Source organism: Ruditapes philippinarum, unplaced genomic scaffold (genome assembly GCF_026571515.1).
Source record: "Ruditapes philippinarum isolate M1 unplaced genomic scaffold, ASM2657151v2 ctg2301_1_1_1_1, whole genome shotgun sequence".
NCBI classification, from domain to species: domain Eukaryota; kingdom Metazoa; phylum Mollusca; class Bivalvia; order Venerida; family Veneridae; genus Ruditapes; species Ruditapes philippinarum.
Window position 1 is genome coordinate 29,242 of NW_026857389.1, and position 22,511 is coordinate 51,752.

Sequence of the window (22,511 nt, forward strand, 5' to 3'; positions counted from 1 at the left end):
TGTGAAATATGAAGACTTTCTAATAAATAGTTTTCAAGATAATGAGCGGAAACCATTCCGAAATTTAAAACACCTGTAACTTTGACCTTTAAGCTAGTTACCCCAAAATCAATATAGGTTATCTAATAGTTATGACCAATCAATATATGAAATATGAAGCCTTTTTGATAAATTGTTTTTAAGATAATCAGCAGAAACAATGTGGTCTAACGACGGATAAACAAACATACTTAAGGTCCCTGTGATATTGACCTAAAGACCCCAAAATAAATAGGGTCATCTATTACTTACGACCAATCAATATGTGAAATATAATGACTTAGTGATAGATAGTTTTCAAGATAACGGGTTAAGACCATTCCGACATTTAAGGCCCCTGTGACCTTGACCTTTGACAAAGTGACCCTGAAATCAATAAGTTTCATCTACTATAGTTATGACCAATTAGTATGTAAAATATGAAGACTCTGTGATAAATAGTTTTTAATATAATAACTGAGGTCTACCGATGGACTGACCGACTAATATTAACATATAAACATAGCATAACATATATTTAATTCAACATACAATTGTATACATACAATTTATAGTCATACATATATTGTGTGGACATTAGCAAATCAATACACACACTCTTCTTCGAAGTGGGGCATAATAAAAATAACTAGGGCCGGGAGCGAATAAGAACATTGATGTTCGAATATTCGTTTTTCCATATTCGAATATATTCAAATATTCATTTTTACAATATTTGAGAATACACCACCTATGATGCTATCATTTGTATCTGAACTGCTGGACACTCCAGACTTCAAAACATTCACACCATGACTCACATGTTGATTTGTTGCACAGATAAATTTATTTGCTGGTGTTGTCCCAAGCAATAATTCCAGAATAGAACGCGCTAACTTAAAGAATAAAACTTCCCAAACGGGAAACATTTAATGGTGAATATTATGCTAGATGCCTGATCAGGAAACAGTGTTTCCAAAACGGGAAGCCGCTACTTCTTAGTAAAATCGTAAAACTTCACTCAAATTCACTTTCAGATTATTTTAATTTTAGACATTTTAAAAGAAAATGACTCGGTAGGATTTTAGATGTATCTTTTCTGCACTTAAGTGTGATATTCATATTGAAGTGGGTTGAAAACTTTTATGCACCGGCCATTTTTCCTGAACTACGTAAAAAAAGGCCAAAAAACTTCCCGATCGGGAAGGATTTTGACGTTTGCTGCCTGATCGGGAAGCCTTGAAGGGGAACCCCCTTGTTTCCCGATCAGGAAGTATGCCCGACTGATGAATAAACCGAACAACGCGCCTTTGCCGTTAATGGAACGTAAACTATTTTGATCTTTTATGAAATATCGACAAAGAGCAAAAATGCTTATTTACTGCACACGTTTTTAATTGTTTGGAAAGAAGCATTTCTTCTTGAATATTTAATTTGTCTTTGCCGTGCTTGTAAAGATGATGTATAACCTTTAAGAGTACTATACTTGTATATTCTAAGAAATTCGAAAAATATATTTGTCCATAAGACCAACATGGCATGTACTCGTACATTAAATTATCAACGTCATAACTAGAATTAATAATAATAAAACATTTCTTTTTCAACTAATCAAATACGTCTCCCAAGAATTTTTTTTTTTAAATGCATTGCTGTGGCATTCTTCACAAAATTATTAGACTTATTTTTTTTCTGATGGTATATAATTATCTTGCTTTAGTAACTGCCCAGTAAAATCATAAGGACATGATTTATGAAATTAACACGCACGCTTATAGTAAGTAGGCTTTGTTCTTAGCTGTTTTTTCTCATTGTCTACTTTCGTGCAATAATGGCTTGGCAACATACATGTAGCTTGTTCACTTTTTCTGATGTTTAAGAATCATATATAAGTCACTGCCATTGCTTACAAGTCACAATATACTGCGACTGATCTAGCTAGGCTGTTTGATTTAACACGTATCACGACTGTGAGTTTTTCATCTATTGTATAATTGGTCATGGATTGTAAACCACTGAATCCATTTATTGAAACAAAGGTCCGAATGTGGTACCGCTTGCATAATAAGAAAAGAAACGGTTTCATGAGTAGAAAGGACTTTATAGAAATGGCTGACTCATTCATTGCAGAATTTAAACTAGACGCTGAAATGGCACATGAAATTCGCTCCTGGCTTGTGGATGGATGGTCAGGACTGATCAAGTTCATGAAAACAATCGGTGAAGGTACGAAACCTAATATTCCAATTGATAAAATACCAACGGTTTTAATGGTAGCTGAAAAACTGTCAAAAGATGGCACCATAACAGAAGATGAATATACTAAAGCCTACGCGGAGTCGTTACAAATTCAGCCAAGTCCATTTCCTGCATGTTTTTCTGAGATGCTTTCATTCTTCTTCAAGATATTTGATACCGATAAAGACGGATTTGTTACCGAAAAGGACTTTGCAAGGGGATGGAGATGTTTTGGCATAGAAAATTCCAAAGCAGTAAAAGCAATATTTGCAGAACTAGATCCATCTGGAACTGGCAAGGTTGACAGGGATACCTACGTTGGCGCTTGGTTGGAATACATGACAGGAATGGATAAAAACGCTCCACTCGCCAAATATTTTACCCCTGACATTTTGTAAGGTGGATTGAAGAGAACACAGCGTTCGTTGGTTTTCGTGTTTTATGTTGTCGGAGGTCTTCTATGAACAAAATATTGGAAAAGCAAACGTATTATTTTGTGTGACATTTTAAGAATGTGTTAATGATTTTACAAACTTTGCTATGATATTTCATTCAGGTACAGTTGTTTAGTGGCAAGAATTCATATTTTTATATGACTTAATTCTTTTTGATGTTTAGGCGAAATGTAATTTAGATTTTGCAATTAAGAATTTGAAAAGACAAAGAAAAGCTAGTAATTGATATATTAAAGTTAACGAAGCTAAATTTAAACTTGATGAATATATGTGCAATAGATTTATAGCCTTTATGTATGTTTATATGTTGTGACTAGAATGTAACAGTAAAACTTGAAAAGTCATTTCTTTACATTTTATATGATAATTATTATGATACATAGTATTTAGTGTGTTGGATAGGTTATAGTGATGTTAATTGCCAGATCAGTATCAAGTCATTATATGGATTGTTATAAATGTAAGTTGACAGTCAACACATAATAATTACAGAATGGTGAGATTATTTTAAATTATTTTATCTCATCTGTTTTGCATCAAAGCTCCGGCCTTGTGTATACAGTATGTATGGGAAAAGAAAAAAACAAAACAAAATTATTGAATGAAAAAGGGCAAATTTATTTATTTAAAAAGTTAATAAGTATATATATGATATATTTGTCCGTATCTGGTCGACGAGAACCGCCTCAAAGGACCAGGGAAACTGGTCTGCCGTCCAGATACAGTAACACACCGGCAGAAGGTGTGATGAACTGTACATAACCCTTAAGAGGGAATGAAAGATCGATGAATTTCTTAAAGTAATGAATAGTTATGCCACATTGACTTAAGGAAATAAGTTTTTGTTCTTTCCCCTATAACACTTGTTACGTTTTTGGGTGGAGCATTAGTCTGATCAGGGTCTTTCAAATGTAGATTCTATTCTGATCACTCTAAGTAATTATTAAGTTATGATATATTAAGATATAATATAAACAAGTTTTAAGATGTGCAGATGGCGAACTCATTGTTCTGATATATAAAAGACGTCTTCATTACTATGTCGGAAACATCTGACTCCCAATTATTTAAAGTGAATCTCACCTCTGCGCCATAGAATGTACATGTCGGTACATGCGGTAGAAACGTGGGAGGAAGCTACATAGGTAGGGGAAAATTCGTGCGATTTCTCCACCTTCCTCTTAAATAATGGACAAAGGGCTTTTTGACGAACACTTTAACGATCATTTTAACATTTTCTATTACTTTTACAATTTCATCTAATTTGTATGGTGAAAATTCTAGAAAATTCAATCGTCCCGCTATATTTTTATCTTATTTTTTTTTTTTTTTTTTGGAAAATCGAAGCTTCTTTTACATGTCGCTTACCCATCCCTAAGTACACGTTTGGTGTATGGAATGCCTTCTAAGCGATTAGGCTAACGTGAATCGTGTATTACATATTTGTTTAAACTCGATTTCTAGCAACTTATATTAATCAATTTCGAGTTCGCTTTCCTCGAACCAACCAGTACTGGTGTCATATGAAGAAACATGATCGTGCTCCAATTAGAGCTCGAACCCATGATACCTGAGTTAAGAGGCAGACACCTTAACCATTAGGCCACCACTCCCCTGAGATAATATTTAATTTGCAGTTATTGATTTTCATTTTCAGTCGTTATTTTTAACAAACAATACACTAGAACGAAAGTTGGCGAAACCAGAACAGTTATGATGACAGAGATATATAATTTTTATAATGATTTAGTTGTTGTCATGCCAAAGAAGAACACAATCTGCACCCATTAGTAGTGATTTAAACTTTTCATTAATGTTGACTTCATTGCTTTTAAAGAACTGGCAGTTTTCATTCACAACAGCAGGATATGGAGCGGCAAAATGTTGCACCGAACTCTTCTCAGTTTTTCCCTTTATCCTCCGGAATCATTAGTGCCAATACTTACCATGCAGTGTTTACGGTACTTAGGGGCGTTAAAGACGTTGCACCTTTCAATTACTACAAGTCTAGCTGCGATGGCCTCCATCTCCCTTTACCGTATAATAGTTTGAAATGCTGAGACTGCTTTTTATTCACTGCATAAAACCGAGGAGATGCTGAACTTTTCTTTTCCTATAAGCTTGATTTTCAAAGCATGGTTTATTCACATTAAAAGTGTTACATTCTATTTCAAAATGTTCTCAAACAGTTAAAGTTATTTGGCGATGATTTTACTCCAGGGGCTTCCCCTGAAATATAAAATAGCAGTTAGGGTATGGTATGTCTTGTTGAATGTAACGTATCTTATTTCATGTAATTCGGTGTAAGCCTACACAAATTACGTTTTTGCTAATTTTATCAACGTTTTAAGAATTATATCATGCGTATCATCGTTGAAAACTGACTCATTCCAGATTTTAAGAAATATCTCTAAGCATTTCGCTTTACAAAATAGTGAATTAACTTTGGTCGGATAAAGCACACATTACATATATTAGTATATACTACTGTACAGTAACAGGTATGTTATATGTGGTTATGTTTAATCGTATAACGTTCAACTTACTTATATTATCGTAAATTTTGTATGTTTAGACAATGTTATAGTTAAAAAAGGCTTTTGTAAAGTATTTTCTAACAAAGAAGCGGCGTATACAAAATTGTACATAAGGTTAGCCTATTACGAATTACAATGCCACAGTGACTAATAGGTTTTTAAAATAAACGGAATCATAATTTGTCATATGTTAAAACTTTGTTATAGTGAAACTTGCTCCATATAAGACTTGGTAAGTCATGAATCGCATTTTCTTTTTTACAAATGACACGAAACAACATCGTCTTTTATTATAGTTAAAATCACACTGCCATTTACCTTTTCTCGACATTTTTTTCCGCTTTCGATGAAGAACAATTTAAAAGACGTTATTATTTGAATGCTGACCAACATTGAAATATTTGACATTAAAGGGCACACTTATTATACAATATATTAAATAGTATACATGTAGGTAAGTTTAGAGTACATATGGCATTATGTGACCTCTCAATGGGAAAGTTGATATATTGAATAGATTCCTATGTTTCCGTCGAGGGTAAAAACAGAGTCTTACTTAAGATAACCATCATTCGTTCTTAACAACGTACATATCTATCTATCCCAGAGGGATTCGGAGTTCACCGTCTATCAAAACTTCCGTCTATTTCAGACCATCCTTATATATACAATACAATGTATATATATATTGTTAAGATCTTTTTTGTATATATTTAAGTAAAAAGAAGAGAATCTAGGCTCGGCAATAAATGAAGGAAGTAGACAAGGAGACAAAACATTTTGTTTAAAGAAACAACTATCCTTTCAGCTAAAACATCTTTTTTTCAGTACAAATTGATTAAGTTTATATAAAGTTGTACATTACAAATATTCAGCAAATAAAATTTTATCTGATAAGATTTTTTTACAATGGGATGGCTTTTAATCAGTATATTCAGTTTTCGATTCTTTCATAGTTATAGTTTTCTATATACACTAAATCATTAATTTCATTTGAATATAAGTATTTAAGCCGTGTCGCGACAAAACCAACATAGTGCGTTTGCGACCAGCACGGATCCAGACCAGCCTGCGCATCCGCGCAGTCTGATCAGGATCCATGCTGTTCACTATCAGTTTCTTTACTTGTAATAGGGTTGGTAAGCGAACAGCATGGATCCTGATCAGACTGCGCGGATGCGCAGGCTGGTCTGGATCCATGCTGGTCGCAAACCCATTATGTTGGTTTTGTCATGGCACGGCTCATTTCTTTCTGTCGGGTTTTGAATTACCAGTCCCTGTGGTTATCACTTTCAGAAAACATGATGCGAGGTTACCCGAGTTGACTTATATGATCCTTTTTTGCATTTTCACGGTGTCTGTATGGCAAAAAAGGAATTGGATTAATTTGTTAAGTTTCAGTGTATGGTCACGCCTATATCTTGCGTGCTTGATATCTTAAACTTATTAGTGTCGTCGGAAAATAAAATTAATGTGTCCAATTTTGATGAGGTTGACATAAAACTGTTAAAGAAACACGCAAGTTTTCAGCACTTGCAACGGAATTTCTCTTGTTCTTTATTATAAAGAAGGATTGTATCAAATTAACAAGTAAGAACATCATAATTATAATATGATTTATATGAAAAATCATCACACTTTTATATATTTTATTAATATAATATGCCTTGCTTCTGTTGTTGTTTCATACAAGCACGCCCTTTATCGTGTAACAACGGTATGAGGATGAAATTTATATGATTTTTACATGTTATAACATTGAAGTTTTTTGTCCTGACTCTGACGTCATGCCAACCGGGTAACTGACACTGACGTCATGCTAACCGGGTAACTGACACTGACGTCATGCCAACCGGTTAACTGACACTGACGTCATGCCAAACGGGTAACTGACACGTCATGTCAACCGGGTAACTGACACTGACTTTTTGCCAACCGGGTAACTGACACTGACGTCATGCTAACATGTTATGTTGACACTGACGTCATACCAACCGGGTAACTGACACTGACGTCATGCCAACCTGGTAACCGTATGTATATACTTTTGTAATAATTGTTGGTCTCGTTTTATCCGTATTTTTCAAGGGGGATCATTTTAATAATATGATAATTAACTTTAAGATATGAAAATCATATAAATATTATTTCTTAAAACAAAGAGGTCATTATACAACATTTATAAGACAGCAAAAATATACTTAGTTGTCTTATATTACGAGGTTATCATTGATCATTGTTGAGTACCTGAGTACAATACTGAATTCTATTGGACGAGGCGCTAGCCGATTCTGATATAGGTTTGGCAGCTGTGTACAAGCCCGATAAAATCAATATTGTAATCAACAATGTAAAATAACCTCTTCACTTTATTTTGACATTCTACAGAACTTTGTTACCTTATAGGAATCGATATGAATAATTTTAACCTGAAAATGTTAATGAGGCTAGATGGTGTATGATTTGCATTTGATATAGATATTTTGAACTCTGTAAATATAAAAAAAGCTTTATGAGGTGCGATATGCATTTGATATAGATATTTTGGACTCTGAAAAAAATGTAAACGAGGCTATATTTGATACGATATGCATTTGATAATTTATCATTTGATATAGATTTTTTTGGATTCTAGAAATGGAAATTTCTATTGAAACATCACGTGAGTCAAACGCTGAATGTTCATTGGTTATATATTTTATAAGGTGTAAAATAATATAAGTGATATAATTTTTTACTGTGAATAAAAAAAGACTATTAGTTGTATATGTGTTGTTTTTTTACAATATTTACAATTCAACAAGTCATTAGTTGTTATATAACCTTTAACCTACTCGCGGTAACCAGTGCGGACCACTGTCACCTGGTACCGCGTCGCTTCTCGGTCAGTAAATGTTCCCTAAAATGATGAATAGTTTTGTCCAAACTAAAAAGTGGACAAGTCCATTTAAGATATTAAGCGTGGTAAAGCTTGTTTTGTAACATTATATCAGATACTGAATACAAACGACTCAAGCATTAAATTAATTCCGTTTTAAATTACAAACATGAAGTACAGCTTTCAATGGTTTCCATGGAAACTGATAAACTATATGATAAAGATATTGTGTAGGAAGTAAACGGAAAATGAAATTTAAAAGAAACACATGCAATTTATAGATATATTATGCTCATATTTGATATTTGAAAATATTGAAAATTGCTACACTGTCTCTTTTGTAAATATAAAATTAACAAGTCAATGTATATATATTTTATGCTTCAAACGTATGAATCTAAAGTGTCATTAAAAACTGGCAGTTTTTTAGGACCGACTTTACTTGACTTGTAATAGGAAATGCAACTTCTCAAACATAGTTTTTAAATCATATTATTTAATTTTACCCATGAAATATGGTGCTATATCAGTCAAATATATTTCATATTTTTTAAAAATAAATATGAAATATAAATATGAAAGTGGGCGGAGTCAAAACTCATATTTATTTTAAGGGACTTCTTTCGCCGTTTTGTTTGAAAAATCTGATAAATACAAAACAACTTTTTCTTGAATATTGTTTTGAAAACTATCTAGCATGATAGAAAATGGTCTAACTAAGAAAATTAATTCGAACACCAATATCTTTAATTCAGTAATTAACGTTGTACAGACGTTTGAAGAGTTGTTTACATGACGTCACAATGTAGCGCCAAACAGCGCGTGCTTACGCATAAATTACTGCGCTCTGTACAGTTGCAGTTGGTAGCAAGCAAGGGGATTCGTTACCATTTTCTTTGATAATGAAATTAAATAAAAAGGTTATTTTTTCGTTTTTCGTGAAATATGGTATATATTTTCACTCAACATGATAAAATGCCACATATTTTCACTCGCCGTACCGGCTCGTGAAAATATGTGGCATTTTATCATGTTTCGTGAAAATATATTCCATATTTTACGCAAACGAAAAAATATCTTCTTTTTATTCAAATAAGACATATTCAGTAAAAGCTTCATAGATATCGGTCAAATCATTTTACTCATCGATGAGCATATAGTAGATCTATATCTTTAATCATGAAAACACATACAAGTTAAACAATATCATGACAATCATGATTACATTTGTACAAAAATCATCTAAACGCATACAATAAACATGACTAAACACATACAATTATCAAGAGTAAACACATATAATACTAGTAATCATGTCTAAACACATATGATAATCATTGCTTAGTACATACATGTGTAAATATCATGACTTTAAACACGTGTAATAGTCATGTATAAACGCCTTTGTAATCATGGCTTAACACACATGATAATTATGACTGAACACATGTCTGATCCCATGCAGTAATCATGACTAAACACATACAATTATCAAGAGTAAACACATATAAAACTAGTAATCATGTCTAAACACATATGGTAATCATTGCTTAATACATACATGTGTAATAATCATGACTAAACACATGTAATAATCATTTATAAACGCACATGATAATCATGGCTTAACGCACATGATAATTATGACTGAACACATGCAATAATCATTGCTTTATAAGTGGATTATGTTCCCAAAGGACTGCCATCGGCAGCCGAACTGTATTTGTGTAAACTATAACAGATCACAAGCACGAGTATCGGACATGGGAAGAAAAAATATGACCAGATTGATAAAAAAAACCTTTGTTCATCCCCCCCAAAAGAAGCTAAATATAAAAAAGAATATAAAAAATAATTGTGAAATATGAACCCACTTATGTTAACTAATAGTATATTTATAAGGTGGCTCATATTTCACCTTTTTTGTGTTTGTAACATTTAAGATGAACACAGGGTGTTTTTTATCAATCTGCTCATATTTTCATCCCAGGTGCCTATGTAACAGTTTTGCCTATATTGCCTAGTCTCACAATGTATCAATACGTTACAAAGGTTCACGTACTTTTACGTTTATAATTTCCGAGAGTCACTTCCTTTATGATATCTGCAGCTTAGTAACGTGACAATCCTTACACTATGTTATATATTATGACTGAACACATGCAATAATCATGGCTAAACACCTAAAGAAATAATGATTAAACCACGGATTTATATTACATGTAATATAAATCCGTGATTAAACACAAAAAATAATGAATAAACACATACATGTCAGATTAAAGACATATAATAATCATTATTGAACACATACAATAATCATTAATGGACAAATGCAGTAATGATAATAAAACACATACAATTAGTCAATAATCATTATTAAAGACATACATTTATCATGACTGAAAACATACAATAATCATGAATTCCATTCTGAATTATAAAATCGCATTGATTTTGATTACCAATGTCGATTTAAAGTTTTACATTCTTATATATTTCTTATATATGTTTTTTCATTTTTTTTATTATTTTTTTTTATTTTTATCTTTTTGAGATGTATACAAGGGTCAAGGATGGGTGACCGTAAGTGTGTAGTCATCGCCCACTTAATGTTAACTGTCAGAAGATACTTGAATATGATATTGAGCGATCATCGCTGCTTTTTCTACTTTTTAAGTGGATTATGCTTCCAAAAGACTGTCATCCCAAAATTTCTCCAGACCCTTGGTGGAGCATTACCTCATCCTCGGCAGCCGGGCTGTATTTGTGTAAATTATAACAGATATTGCATATTCTCACCATGTATCAATACGTTACAAAGGTTCACGTACTTTTACGTTTATAATTTCCGAGTCCCTTCCTGTATGATATCTGCAATTAGTAACGAGACAATCCTTACATTATGTTATATATTTATCTTAATTATGGAGAACATGGGATAAACATAATGGTTTATTCAATATAAAAAAATAAATGGGAGTTTCACAATTTGATGTTAACATCACTTATGTTATATACTACTTAGGGCTGAACTAGACTGTTAAAAATGTGGAAAAATTTAAAGGTGTATATTTCGTAACACCTTGATCTCATAAATTATAAAATTCTTATTATAATTATGTCACCCAGGATTGAATGCTTTTATTTTTTATACATCTTTATTCTATTTATCTTTTATTTATTTTGGCAAATCTTGTTGCTAAGTTGTGACTGGTGTTTTGATGTTGATGCCTCATGATCATCTATTGATCTTTTATTGTTGACCTTTTGTTGTTAATGATCACTTGGTGACCGTTATAATTGATCTATCATCATTATCATCATCATCATCAGCAGCAGCAGCAGCAGCAGCATCATCATCATCATCATAATCATCATCATCTTCTTCTTCTTCTTCTTCTTCTTCATCATCATCATCATCATCATCATCATCATCATCATCATCATCATCATCATCGTCATCGTCATCGTCATCATCATCATCATCATCATTATTATTCCTAAATTAGAAATAAAATATACGGACATGAAAATGATATATATTGTAGCAGCGAGGAGTTTTGTGAAACATTTTCAACATTTGCCACCGTACCTTCACAACAACCGTCAACAGTTTTAAGTCATTGTTTGAAACCCAGTCATAAATCCTTATCACAAATATATGATATAGATGTATCTTCATTTGATATCAATTTAAATTATAGGCTAATGGTGTATGGATGATGTAGGATTTTGTTAACAACTTCATGACGTCGTACAGAAAACGTGAAGTGTCTTGTTTATAATACGCTAGGTCGGCTGCCGAAATTGAGCAGACGATAAACATGGCCGAGGACAGCCAGTTAATATTCAGAAGTATGTATTTATAATTATACATGTATATTTTCATTTGAACCAAAGACTGGACAAATCAGTCATAAATCGCACATTATAAGCAAACTATTACTTGAATCTTGAAACTTTTCACTTTTCCTTACATCTTAGTAATTTTTTCTCAAATTTGATTTTATTGAAATATTTTGACTCATCTGGAGGCATGTAGCTTTAACAAGTGATAGTCTGAGAGCTACCCCACCTAAAGCGACTCTGTTTATAGCCGGGTTGCATAATCTGTAAACTATTTATAAAACATCAAAATTTTCATAAATAAAATCTACATGTTTTATAAATATAAAAAACAAAATATGCATGCATGTTTTAAACTATAATTAAAGTTTCAAGTAAAATAATAGGCTTATTTAGAAATCTCATGTATTTGTAGGAGATTAGGAAAGATCTAAATTTATCATACCTGGTCTTCACTATATTATTTACAGCTACATAACTCCAGATGAGCCAAAACAAACAAAAATAACCTTAAGAAATATGAACATGTACTTGGTAGATTTTATAAAAAGTAAAATATTTACAATTCATGTAATAATTTACATTATACATGCAATGGAGATCTGACTTTGTATTATTATCATTATATTCCTACTTCGTGACCAACGCAGTAAGAACGCTGTTTTTGCATATTCTGACATTTATTTGTAATTTACGCGGATTGACAGTGCCTTTCTTTGTTCTTTTGAAAATATTTTACTTTTTGATACTTTTCATGAAATTTATCATTGAAACATTCTGCTATAAGGGCATTGTCATGTTTGTACATTTTTGTATTTTGGTCGCTTAAAGTTTGCAGATTTATTCAAGTTTGATGTTTAATGGTTGCAGGAACATGTGAGGTATTTGAGTTGAGGACATGTAGAAACGTCACGATCCTGAATCAAAGGTTTATGGACCCGTGTGATTGTCAAAACTATTACCAATGTAGTAATAATTATGAAATGCTTCATCAAACATGCGCCGAAGGGACAGCCTGGGACTCTGAGAAGTGTATACATTCCGAAGATGTTTTTTTTAACCAGAATTGTTCACCTTCCAATGTGTGGACTAGATGCAATGTCACAGGTATACACTTCTTATATCACTCATTCTCTGAACTCTTTGAACATAAAATATATATTAAAATACATCATGAGGATCAATAAATTGTAACTATGTCATTATGCTATACTATTTTATCATGCAAGTACAATGGTTAACTTAGTAGTTAGTGGAAATTGATTCAGTGGAGTTTGTTATCTACATGATGTCACGCTGTATTTTCACGTGCCATATTATTATTATTATTATTATTATTATTATCATCATTATTATTATCATTATTATTATTATTATTATTATCATTATTATTATCATTATTATTATTATTATTATCATTATTATTATTGAGATTGAGCTAATAATGGCCCTTTGTTTTTTTTCCCTTATGTAGAATATATAGTGAACAATTTCTTCTGTGCGCAACTCCTCCTACATTTCTCAACGGATTTTGACGAAACATTCACAGAAGTTTTTTTCATAAATTGTCCTGACGCATAATGTCTGGGTTTTGTGATTCCATATTTTTTTACCTAATTATGGCTCATTGGTTTTTCCTTAAATGAAATATATAGTAAACAATTTCATCTGTTCTTTTCAAGGGATTTTGACAAAACTTTCATAGATGCTTTGTCATCAAGTCCGTCCGGGTTTTGTGATTCAATAATTTTTTACCTTATTATCGCCCTTTGTGTTTTTTTTCTTATATGGCATTATATTGAACAATATTTCTATGCAAAACTCCCCCTATATTTTCAAGGGATTTTGACCAAACTTTTACAGAAAATTTGTCACGCGCATATTGTAGCAGTTTATGATTCCATATGGTTTGATCCAATAATTAATGACCCTTTGTGTTTTTTTCATAAATGTATTATATAGTGTAATATTCTTTTAATCACAATTACTATATTTAATCCAACTTTATATAGTTATTGAATGGAATCCATATGTCTTTTCACATAGTGTTCTGGCCCTATAAAATTCTGACCCAAATTTTTAGTGTTTTACGATTTAAACAGATTTTACAGAGTTATGGCCCTTGAAAACCTGGTTTCCTCGCATTGCGATCATACTTGTTGTTATTATTATTATTATTACTTGTTATTATTATTATTATTATTTTGTTCCTTGTTAAGGGCCTAATGGAAGATTGATATGTTGTTCAAATGAGTTCTCTTGTTAAATGAAGTCTTTATTATTATTATTATTATTATTATTATTTTGTTGTTGTTGTTGTTGCTGTTCTCGAATTATTGTCCGGCTAATTGGGCATCAATCTTATATAAACATATGTGTGTTGTGTTGTTTTTGTTTAAGAATCGCGCCTGCTTGAACTTCAGTCAATCTGCACAAATTCAACAACGACCACGCCGACTGTAACACCATCCAGTCAGCGCACTCCAAGTTCAGACAGTAAAGTTTCCGGTAATACCAGTCCCGGTGTTATAGTTGGATCCATTATAGGTGGCGCTGTTATAGCGGTAATAATTCTAATAGCAGCGTTCTGTCTTTATAAAAGGAGAAAACAAAAAAATAGGTATGTAAATTTAATGATATAATATACTTAATATGACATATCATCAGGTCTTATTTCCATTTTGTCCCCATTTCCATTTGTTCTAATTTGCATTTTCTCGGAAATAACTTTTTTTCTCTTTTTCATCTTTATGTCTTATATTTAAAGGATCTCCACTGAGGCCCAAATGCCTAAACACATTGAATTTGAATTTCCTATATAGATCAACTGGGATACTTTATACAGAATGATATGCAAAATGTAATTAAAAGATATTCTCAAAATCAAATTGAAAACATATTTTTGTGATATTTTTATCCAAATTTGTGCGAAAAGCGTTGCAACTCGTTTCAATTTTGGGTCATTATAGAATAATTCTCCGGAAAAATACAACGGAGTCAGCGAATGATCTGGAATTTTACACACAAATTATTGGTCTAGACCATCATATGAAACATTAATCTCCAAAATATATTTCCAGTCATGTCAAAAACCTCAGTGGAGTCCCTTTAAAATATACCAATGAGAAAATTAAAAACTTCAAATGTAAAATTATCACTGCTTATATGTAAAATACCGCACATGTCACAATACAACAAATATACAGTCAAACACTTGCAAACAACAACAAACGTTCCTATTTTGTTCTATAGTTCTATAGTTTTATCATGTAATATTCGTTATATTCAAGGTGTCTTTTTTTCAAATGCATTTTCGTAAGGAAATACTTTTTACCTGACAAAATACTTAAAAGACCTGTGATTAGGGTATGTAACACCGCACATTGGGGTCCAATTTTGACCCCAAAGTGCGTTAAACAGGTACATATGCATTTTTTAACATCAGACAAACGACCGCACTTTGGGGTCATAAAAAGTCAATCAATAAAAATGAATGTTCATGATGTTTTAAAATTTAAATGATATACATGTATTGTAATCAAAATGGTAAACAAAAGTCAAGGTATTAAATAGACGCAAAACATGTGCTCTGAATTATAGTATAATCAAAGGGATTTTAAATTATCTTGATCACAGTTATTGAAGAACTTTCATCAAATAAAGAATTTGTTTCAATCAATAATTCTCACATTTTCCATTTATTTTAAAAGAATGTACACCTTTCACTAACTCCATTGTTTTTACACATTTTATAGAAATATGAGAGTCTTAGCAAAGACAAAGGTATAATCCTTGATGTGACTTAATATACTAACAAATCTAAATAAGACATTTCAGTAAAAAATTGTGCCCGATAAAATGTTGAAAAGTATTTAGCTTATCTATATGTGATATAAATATTTAAACAATATACGGGAAATCTAAATAAGCCATTTCAGTAAAAAATTGTGCCCGATAAAATGTTGAAAAGACCATCTATTTAGCTTATCTATATGTGACATTTAAGAAACTTGACTAGGTGTAGATGCGGCCTTAAGTATAGTAGTAGTAGTAGTCCGTGCAAGAGTAAAACTTTGTTAGTATATTAAGTCACATCAAGGAACATCATAAACTTGTAAAGTTCTCATTGAGGGGTCTAGAATGGATGGTGAGGTGTCAATCGCCTCGAGATTATAAAATTAACGTTTTAAAGGCCCATTATGCTTTTATTTGTATTTCTTAAAAGCTTTTTAAGTTTGGTGTACTTCTATAGTATCCAAAAAGTTACTCATTGGCCAATTACCTGAACCATCTTTTCCATCTGCTGTTTTTTTTTTTTTTGGCAATGAGTAGAGTTATAATGAATAAGTATTTTATATGGAAGTACAATTCTACATTGTTTACATTTTGTTACTTTTATGACAAATTATTTCACATTTATCGTTAAATTATTCAGGTAACAAGCATCTTACATTTCTCTGATACCATTATTTAAACATTATAAAATTCATGTTTGCCCTTTGTAAAGAAGTATGTAAGATTTCCCATTTAAAAAGCCTCTGGCGAACGGTTGTTACGAAACTTACAAACAAACTTAAGTTTGTTGATAAGCTTAATAATGTATTTGTAAAAATCACTATCGAGAAACTTGATATTTCACCAGAACATTGAAATAGAGTATATTTATAGTTCTTTGGAAAAAATATTAACTGCATTTTATTTAATTGCATCATATTTAAATAATATCAAGGTATTAAATAGACGCAAAACATGTGCCCTGCATGAATTATAGAAGAATCAATAGGGATTTTAAATGACCTTGATCAGTTAGTGAAGAACTTTCATACTTAAAATGGGGCTCAATGTGGCACCAAAAGTTATCAAGTAAATGACTGACAGAACATGATATTTTTCGCAGCATCTTTTAATTTTAGGAATTCATTCACAATTTAAGTACTAGAGTACTTTGTTATATGGACACAATTTTCAGAGTGGTAAAATTAATGTAACTTTTATCACTTAAGCATCAAACAAAGTATCGACCGTCATCTTGAACTCCTTCTTAAATATTTCAACGGTTAAGGTCGAAAATAAGTCAGTACTTAGTATCCAAGCAGTACTCAGTTGACACCTTCAGAACTCTGGAACCCAAAGTGCGTTAATATATAGCAAAGTGCGTTTGACCCCAAAGTGCGGTGTTACACGGGTACTTTTTCTGCTTAACATTTGCTACATACTATTGTTATGCGCTAAATTTGTAGTTCTACTGAAGGTGGATTGAATTACAACACAATGTTCCGTTTTATGTTTTAATGTTTCTTTCTTGGTGGAATACCACAGATAATATATAACATATACACAGGCTATCCTGATGTTTACAAATTAATATTAAAAACAGTAACAAATATTGCTAGTGGAAAGCCACAATACAATGTAATCACTTGGAAATCCAAAATCTAACTGACCCTAAATTTTCTACATGTATCTTTACAATATTTCTAAAATTGATTTCGTTTTAAACTGACCAATAGAATTTTAACATTTTTGTGTCTTAAACAAAATCACCAATCAGGTTTCAATACAAAATAATGTAACATAGCAACATAGAATTTATAACAACAATCATCACCTGGATATTTTATCAGTCATAGGGCTTAACAACATGATAAGTACAGACAGCTTAATTGACCTTATCACCTATATATTATAAAACTTTTAGCACAGTTGATTGAACAAAGAGGAAAAGTCGCATTTTAATCTTCCAGTTACATAATTTTAAATTTGACATCTGTTTTAGAAACATATACTATTTGTAACTTAACATATTTGAAATTTCACAAATTTTGTTTTGAAAATATGACCTTTTAGAAAATGATTATATATATAAATATTTGTGTTTAAAAGAAAATCATCATGCATATTTATTCATTTTTTTTTTTGTAAATGAATTGTATCATTATTCGGCTGCACAACACTCAGTTACATTATTTTAAATTTGACATCTGTTTTAGAAACATATACTATTTGTAACTTAACATATTTGAAATTTCACAAATTTTGTTTTGAAAATATGACCTTTTAGAAAATGATTATATATATAAATATTTGTGTTTAAAAGAAAATCATCATGCATATTTATTCATTTTTTTTTTTTGTAAATGAATTTTATCATTATTCGGCTGCACAACACTATTATAATTGTCGAAGAAATAATTTATTTACAGCCAGGGCCAAAAAACCCTTTTTTGTAGAGGCCGAATAAAGGCTGCTTCCCCAACCAAACTAGCCTCTTTTTTCCGCAGTTAGGTCCTCAAAATTCCCCAGTCTTTTGAAATTTCCCATATAATTTAAAACAAAATTAAATGATGGTGTTGAATTAAGGTCTTTTACTGCCTTATTAGTATTTCCCAGTGCTTTTTGCTTTTCTATTTTGAAGAACTTGTTATAAGTTTGTGTTAAATTTGAGACCCCTTTTCCCAAAGTATGCCAAAATCACGCATATTTTCCCCAAGAAAAAGGCTGAGGCCCCTTCCCCAAAAATGGTGTTTTGGCCATGACAGCCGAATCCTTCATGCTTCTTGCAGCACCATAATTATAATTATAATGTTACATGGCATGGCGACATTGATGGCAACGTAACACTGAATATGTCAACAAATATCGACTCAGGTTAAATAATCAATAAACTTAACACCGGCCATGTCAGTAAACAACCGTCACGTTAATTACTGAACAGCGATCATGTTACTAAACACCGAACAAATCAATAGACACCGGTTATGTAAATAACAACGACCATGTTAATAAACTAAACACTGGCCATGTCAATGAACACCGGTTACGTCAATTACTATAAACACCGGTCATGTCAATAAACACCGGCCATATCAATAAACACCGGTCATGTCAATAAACACCGGTCATGTCAATAAACACCGGCCATATCAATAAACACCGGTCATGTCAATAAACACCGGCCATATCAATAAACACCGGTCATGTCAATAAACACCGGCCATGTCAATAAACACCGGTCATGTCAACAAACACCGGTCATGTCAATAAACACCGGTCATGTCAATAAACACCGGCCATGTCAATAAACATCGGTCATGTCAATAAACACCGGTCATGTCAATAAACACCGGTCATGTCAATAAACATCGGTCATGTCAATAAACACCGGTCATGTCAATAAACACCGGTCATGTCAATAAACACCGGTCATGTCCATTACTAAACAACGACCATGTTAAAAAACTTAACACCGGCCTTGTCAAACACCGGTTATGTCAATTAAGGAACATCGGTAATATCAATCCAGCAGCACATAATTATCTTGATCATAATCACAATACTATGATAAAGCCTTTCCGTCAGTCTTCTTATGAATAATAGCCGAGTCGTTCCGATTGAATACTATGTAGAATAAACGTAATGTTTATTCTACATAGTATTCAATCGGAACTTATAGTTCTTATAAGTTGATCTATGTTATATAGATCAATCACATTTGGCTCGGCTTTGCCTTATTAAAATTGTTCAAAAATTAAAGTCAGACTCAGTTTATACTTTTTTGATTGGCATGTTATCATTCTTTAATATTTGGAAAATTGGTATTTATTTTAGCATTGACAAGAAAAGAGGTGGAACGAATGCTCATAATCCTGAATATTTTGAAGGTGGTCACCTGGACGACCCATACGCTGTTATAAATGACGCCCACGTGACACACGATGCGCAGATGGTAAGATATGTTTGTTTAAACTAACACAAGCTTTTCTTATCTAATAATATGGTTTTAAAATTTGAAACATTGAAATTACCTTAATTTTTTAGGTATATTATATAACCTTGTACTTTCAAGAGATACATTTCAATGCGATAGTAAAATAAAGTCATGGAAGAGCCTTGTTAAAAAAACACATTGTCTCATAACATACTATCTAATACAGCTTTGAAGTTGTGATCAAATAGACAAGTAAACATTAATTTCTTATACATACTAACATATGTAAGCACTATTTTGGTATCATTTAAAGCAGCACATCAAGACTTGGTAAGGTAAATGAAAGCTACCGCCCTCGCCACCTAGTATACACCGTGAAACATGAAATTTCCACCCCGTTGAAAATTGACCACATAGGTCATTTTTCAATATTGAAAACTGAACCTTGGTCATTTTTCAACGTTGAGAATTGAAATGCCAAGAATTCAACATTAAAATGTTGATAAAAAAAGTCTGCATAAAGTAGCGTTAAATGTACAATAATATGTTGTTAAGGTTGCAAAATATAAACAAAGTAATATTTTGGCTTCCATACAAATTATTAATTCACTATAATTATAAATACTGTATATTTTTGTAACAAGATATCAAGGAAAAACGTTTAGAAAAATGAAATGACAGCATATCATTGCACAATTGTTGTCTTGCAGAACACTTTATTATTTCAAGGCGTGTAGATAAACTTGTAAAACGGTTTTCAAAGATGACATTATTCGGTTTGGTGACTTTCATTCAAGTTTGTATGAAATGATTTGTGTTGAATCATATACATTTATACAAAGGAATCGATGCTGACAACGAGTTGCTTTAAACATAAGCTGCTTTGTCGTTGAACTACTTTTTTTTATTAAACTATTATCTCTTTTAATATCACAGTCTGACCCCACATATAACGGTTCAGCATTAGGATTAGGAGGGACGATGAGTCAACAAAGTGGAGTTTTCACAAACGCTGGATTTGATGAAACCGCTGAAGAAACCGTGTATGACAATTCTAGAGCACCAGTTGTCCGAGACGGATATACAAGCACCTTACGCCGCTCTGCATTAGGAGGGACGATGAGTCAACAAAGTGGAATTTTCACAAACGCTGGATTTGATGGAACCGCTGAAGAAACCGTGTATGACAATTCTAGAGCACCAGTTGTCCGAGACGGATATACAAGCACCTTACGCCGCTCTGATCGCGAATATGAAACCCCTTTTCGAGCCCAATCAAGTAATGAATATATAGAGTTCGGTGGAATCCAGACTGATGAGATGTCTGATAATCGGACGGATCTAAATGGGAACCAAGCAAAGATGCTTGAACATGCCACCGCTGCATCGGGTACAAACGTTGATAATACAGAAAATTCCCCGCATGATTATTATACCTTAACAGAGGAGGACCACAAATTGTAAAACTTGTGAAATACTATGCTTGAAAACATGCAATGGTAATATTATGTTATAGATATAAAAACAGTGTAAATATGCTTTTAGTGTCAGCATACTGTGTGTATTCAAAAATGTTTAGTTATTGCCGAACATGGCCTTCAATATTGTGTACGTTTAATCAGTTAATGTGTTGTATTTGTGACATCACCAGGTGTCTAAACAGCTCTGTATACAGTAATGATACACTTTTATGTGTCTGAAGTTCATAAACTACAAGTGTTACTATTATAATGGGTGAAGAGCTTTGTAAAATATAAATTAAAAAGCAGCCTGCATTGATAATAACGTCTTTACCGGAACAGAATAACTCAAACTCCAACGTTTAGTAGATATTCTTTTATGCTATTCCTATAAAACTGTGCTTTTTTGTTGTGATATTTTAGAATGAGATTATAATAAAATTGTATTTCAATGCTTTTGTAGATCTTTCTCAAAACATTTTAATGAACATTCAACGTATATTCAAAATGCCTGATTACTTGGCCTCACTACCATCTCATGATATTTTGTCCCTCTTCGACTGTATGTCCCCGTTCAACTGTATGTCACCTGTTCAACTGTCTGTCCCCGTTCGACGGTATGTCCCCCGTTTGACTATTCGTTCCTGTTCGACAGTTAGTTTCTTCTCCTGAAAATCTCGACTGTATGTCCTGTTAGAACTATAATCTCCTGTTTTACTGTACGTTCCCAGTTCGACTGTACGTTCTTGATCAACTTTGGTCCCCCTGTTTAATAGTACATCATCTTTGTTTAGCTGTATGTCTCTGTTCCGCTATTGACTGTACATATAAGCCCCTATCCGAGTATATGTCATTGTTTGACTGCATGTCCCTGTTCGACTACATACGTCCCTTTTTGACTGTATATTTCTGTCCGACTTTTATTACGGAATCCTTTGTTATACATAACTGCTAACAATATGAACATTACTTTTTCATACACATGTGCACGTAATACATTTATTTCAAATGATTCAATGCCAAGAGTGAGACGAAAAAACTTTTGCAGTTGCAAATTCGATTTACCTTTTCTTCTGCATCAAAATATGCCAACTGTTGCATGGTTGTTGATAAATTACTGAAATAAAAGATGTCGTGGCCAAACTGTTTGAATGTTGAAAATAATTAATTTGTATGATAAAGAAACAAAGTAGACATCGTCAGTAAGTATAAATGCATATAAAAACATTAAGAAAAGTTTCAGATAAAAAAGAAAACGTTTTGTGTTTGTTTTGTAATGTAAAAGTTTTACATGCTGAGAAGCAATGGAGAAAAATGGCCGTTTGTTGTCGGTAAGTTTATAAGTATACAATGTATTTTACTTTATGT

General features: G+C 32.1%; 2 protein-coding genes across 4 annotated transcripts; both read left to right on the forward strand.

Moving 5' to 3' along the window:
• The first annotated feature begins 1,965 nt into the window (after positions 1–1,965).
• LOC132749564 (uncharacterized) lies at positions 1,966–3,048 on the forward strand. The gene has a single exon (XM_060739375.1). It carries the CDS (start codon positions 2,019–2,021, stop codon positions 2,652–2,654), a length of 636 nt encoding a protein of 211 aa, XP_060595358.1. The 5' UTR covers positions 1,966–2,018; the 3' UTR covers positions 2,655–3,048.
• Positions 3,049–5,056: 2,008 nt separating this feature from the next.
• Positions 5,057–21,595, forward strand: LOC132749568 (uncharacterized). 3 transcript variants are annotated; one of them, XM_060739381.1, is made up of 7 exons: positions 5,057–5,212; positions 11,834–11,984; positions 12,846–13,082; positions 14,376–14,595; positions 19,584–19,701; positions 20,620–20,643; positions 20,788–21,595. In XM_060739381.1, exons 2-7 carry the CDS (start codon positions 11,954–11,956, stop codon positions 21,145–21,147), a joined length of 990 nt encoding a protein of 329 aa, XP_060595364.1. In that variant the 5' UTR covers positions 5,057–5,212; positions 11,834–11,953; the 3' UTR covers positions 21,148–21,595. The 3 variants fall into 3 exon arrangements, with proteins under 3 accessions (XP_060595364.1, XP_060595362.1, XP_060595363.1); XM_060739379.1 differs by having other exon boundaries at positions 20,620–21,595; XM_060739380.1 differs by lacking the exon at positions 5,057–5,212 and adding an exon at positions 6,612–6,838 and having other exon boundaries at positions 20,620–21,595.
• The last annotated feature ends 916 nt before the right edge of the window (positions 21,596–22,511 follow it).

Coding starts and splice junctions, on each gene's coding strand:
- LOC132749568 (XM_060739379.1), top strand. CDS start 11,954: ATGGCCGAGGACAGCCAGTTAATATTCAGAA. Junction 11,985..12,845: donor CAGCCAGTTAATATTCAGAA/GTATGTATTTAT, acceptor TAATGGTTGCAG/GAACATGTGAGGTATTTGAG. Junction 14,596..19,583: donor AGGAGAAAACAAAAAAATAG/GTATGTAAATTT, acceptor TATTTATTTTAG/CATTGACAAGAAAAGAGGTG.
- LOC132749564 (XM_060739375.1), top strand. CDS start 2,019: ATGGATTGTAAACCACTGAATCCATTTATTGAAACAAAGGTCCGAATG.